Source organism: Microtus ochrogaster, unplaced genomic scaffold, assembly GCF_000317375.1.
Source record: "Microtus ochrogaster isolate Prairie Vole_2 unplaced genomic scaffold, MicOch1.0 UNK1, whole genome shotgun sequence".
Lineage (NCBI taxonomy): Eukaryota > Metazoa > Chordata > Mammalia > Rodentia > Cricetidae > Microtus > Microtus ochrogaster.
In genome coordinates, this window is record NW_004949099.1 from 27,297,322 (window position 1) to 27,299,756 (window position 2,435).

At 48.6% G+C, this 2,435-nt stretch overlaps 1 protein-coding gene across 1 annotated transcript in view; it reads right to left on the bottom strand.

Moving 5' to 3' along the window:
• Positions 1–70: 70 nt before the first annotated feature.
• Tada3 (transcriptional adaptor 3) overlaps positions 71–2,435 on the bottom strand; it is a 7,655-nt gene continuing 5,290 nt past the window's right edge. Inside the window, exons 5-7 of the mRNA XM_013352880.2 lie at positions 1,689–1,830; positions 1,495–1,598; positions 71–347 (exon numbers count right to left, since the gene is read on the bottom strand). Coding sequence (XP_013208334.1) covers positions 234–347; positions 1,495–1,598; positions 1,689–1,830 — 360 coding nt within the window. The 3' untranslated portion in view covers positions 71–233. The remainder of the gene's footprint in view (positions 348–1,494; positions 1,599–1,688; positions 1,831–2,435) is intronic.

Sequence of the window (2,435 nt, forward strand, 5' to 3'; positions counted from 1 at the left end):
TACTGAGTTATTTCATATATAGTTTTGGCATTTAGATAGGCACTTGGGTTATTTCCAGGAGAAGCAAAGGTATATTGATCAAGTCTATGCTAAGTCTGTCCAGAAACGAGGCCAGAACTTTGATCTGAGACATTTGTGCTTGGTCAAGTGGCCTTAGCTTCCTTTTACAAAGATGCGTCCCCGTGAGAAGACAGAAGCTGACAGTCAAGCCTGGAGTGGGGATGGGATGGCACTCACCTGAAGGGCTTGTTCTGATTTCGGGGAGAGGTGCTTGCTCCATCAGCCCCTGATTCTTTCCCAGACATGTCAGGAATAGGAGAGTCCTCCATAGGGGAAATAATATTTTCCTAAAAATCAGAGATAGGTTAGAAGAAAGCCATAGAAGAAGGCCATTTTTCTGCTCCTCTCTGACATACAGATAGTCTCTACAGGCTAGATGAATCTGTCATCTTTTTCATCCCACTCATGTTAAAAAGCTTCCTCCAGCCGGGCAGTGGTGGTGCACGTCTTTAATCCCAGCACTTGGGGGGCAGAGGCAGGTGGATCTCAGTGAGTTCGAGACCAGCCTGGTCTACAAAGCAAGTTTCAGGACAGCGAAGGCTGTTAAACAGAGAAACCCTGTCTCAAAAAAAAAAACCCCCAAAAACAAAAAAATAAAACAAACAAACAAAAGTTTCCTTCAAAGCTTTGACCATTTCAGAAATCTGTTTTTTGAGGGGAGGGGAATATTGACAGCAAAAGAAGGGGACACAAGCACAGCAGTGACAGGGAACTGTGCCAGCCAGCACTGCTCTTTCCTCCACAGCCGCTGAGCTACACTACATTTCCCAGGCTCCCCAGCAGTCAGATGCACGCCGGAGACAAACGCTCCAGTGATCTCACGAGGTTAGAGTGTCAGTCACACCCAGAACACTTCCTTCACAGACTCCTCCTCACCCAATTTCTGAGGGCCGGGTGTGGTAACCACGCCCAGAGTGACAGTGGTCAGATGAAAAGCCACCTAAGCTGGAATCTCTGCTGGGCTAAGGCAGATTTCCTTCCCGCTGCCTCTGCCTACCTGGAATGCACACCCCAACTGTTCCCTGAGAGAAAAACTATTGTGTTAGAGCCAGAAGAGGAAACTGAGGCTCAAGGACATAAAAGGGTGTCTCCAAAGTCAGGCAGGGCATAAGCATGGAAACCTCAAGTGCAGGTTTGAATTCTACCTTCAGCTGGTGGTCTGAAGAAACCTCAATTTCCTCAGCTGCATCATGAACTAACACAGCACATGCCTCCAGTGAGAGGATGCATGGATTCCCTTTAACCAACGCTCAGCAAGGGCATCTATGGAAGCCAAGTGTGGTGGCTTACATCTGCTACCCCAGGACTGGGAAGCCGATGCAGGAGAATGACTTTAAGTTCCAGCCCATAGTCTGACTCTATAGTGTATTGCTGGGATTACAAGCATATGCTACCACACCTAGCTTGTAGTTCCCAGCCCAACTGAGTGCTCACCTCCACCAGGGCCTGCAGCAAGCGCTGTGTCAGGGCACCAAAGGGACACCCATCTTCTGGCTGTTCATGCTGAGCCTCAGACTTCTTCAACAGGGCATCCACATCTGCAGTGGCCAGAGAAAGGGCAGAAGGAGGCCTGAAGTTCTGGGAACTCGGATCCTGGCCTGGTGTGGACAGGGAGTTGAGGGACTTACCTTTCGTGTCCAGTTCAGTCAGTGGTCCCATGAGGCCTTTCTTCTTATCAGCCACGGCTGCTGCCCGAGCCCCATCCTTCTGCTCCTCTAGCAGATCTTCCTGGGCCCAGCGCTGGGAGTAGTGTTTCCCTAGTGGAGGAATCTGCAGCAAAGACACCATTCAATCCTACATGGTAAACACTGGCTACCTGAGCCTAGAGTGTGAGAGGGAGACTCTCCTGGCATGGGACGCTGTCAGTAAGCACTCCATTCTTTCTGTTTTTTGTTTTTTTAATTTGTTGCCCAAGTCCTTAGCCCAAGGCCAAGGGTGGTGCCACAAAAGGCAAAGAAGATACTTTTTTCTTTTTGGTTATTTCAAGACAGGGTTTCTCTGTGTATCAGTTTTAGCTGTCCTGGAACTAGCAGGTAGACCAAGTTGGCCTTGAACTCACAGAGGTCGGCCTGCCTCTACCTCCCTGCTGGGATTAAAGGTGTGCAACGTCACCACCTGGCCAGAAGATAAAATCTTCACACTTAAACTCTAGTAACAGAAACAGGTATATAAAGAATGAAGGCAGCTGGGCGTGATGGCACACACCTGTTGTCTTAGCACTCAGGAGGCTAAAGTAGGATGGTTGGGCCTGAGCCTGGGCTGAGACCCTATCTTGTCTCAAACAAACAAAACAAAAATTAAAATACATCTAGAAGCTGATATGCAGTAATAATTAAGATGTAAAGTATAAGCCCAGGATGGTGTTCCAGGGCAGC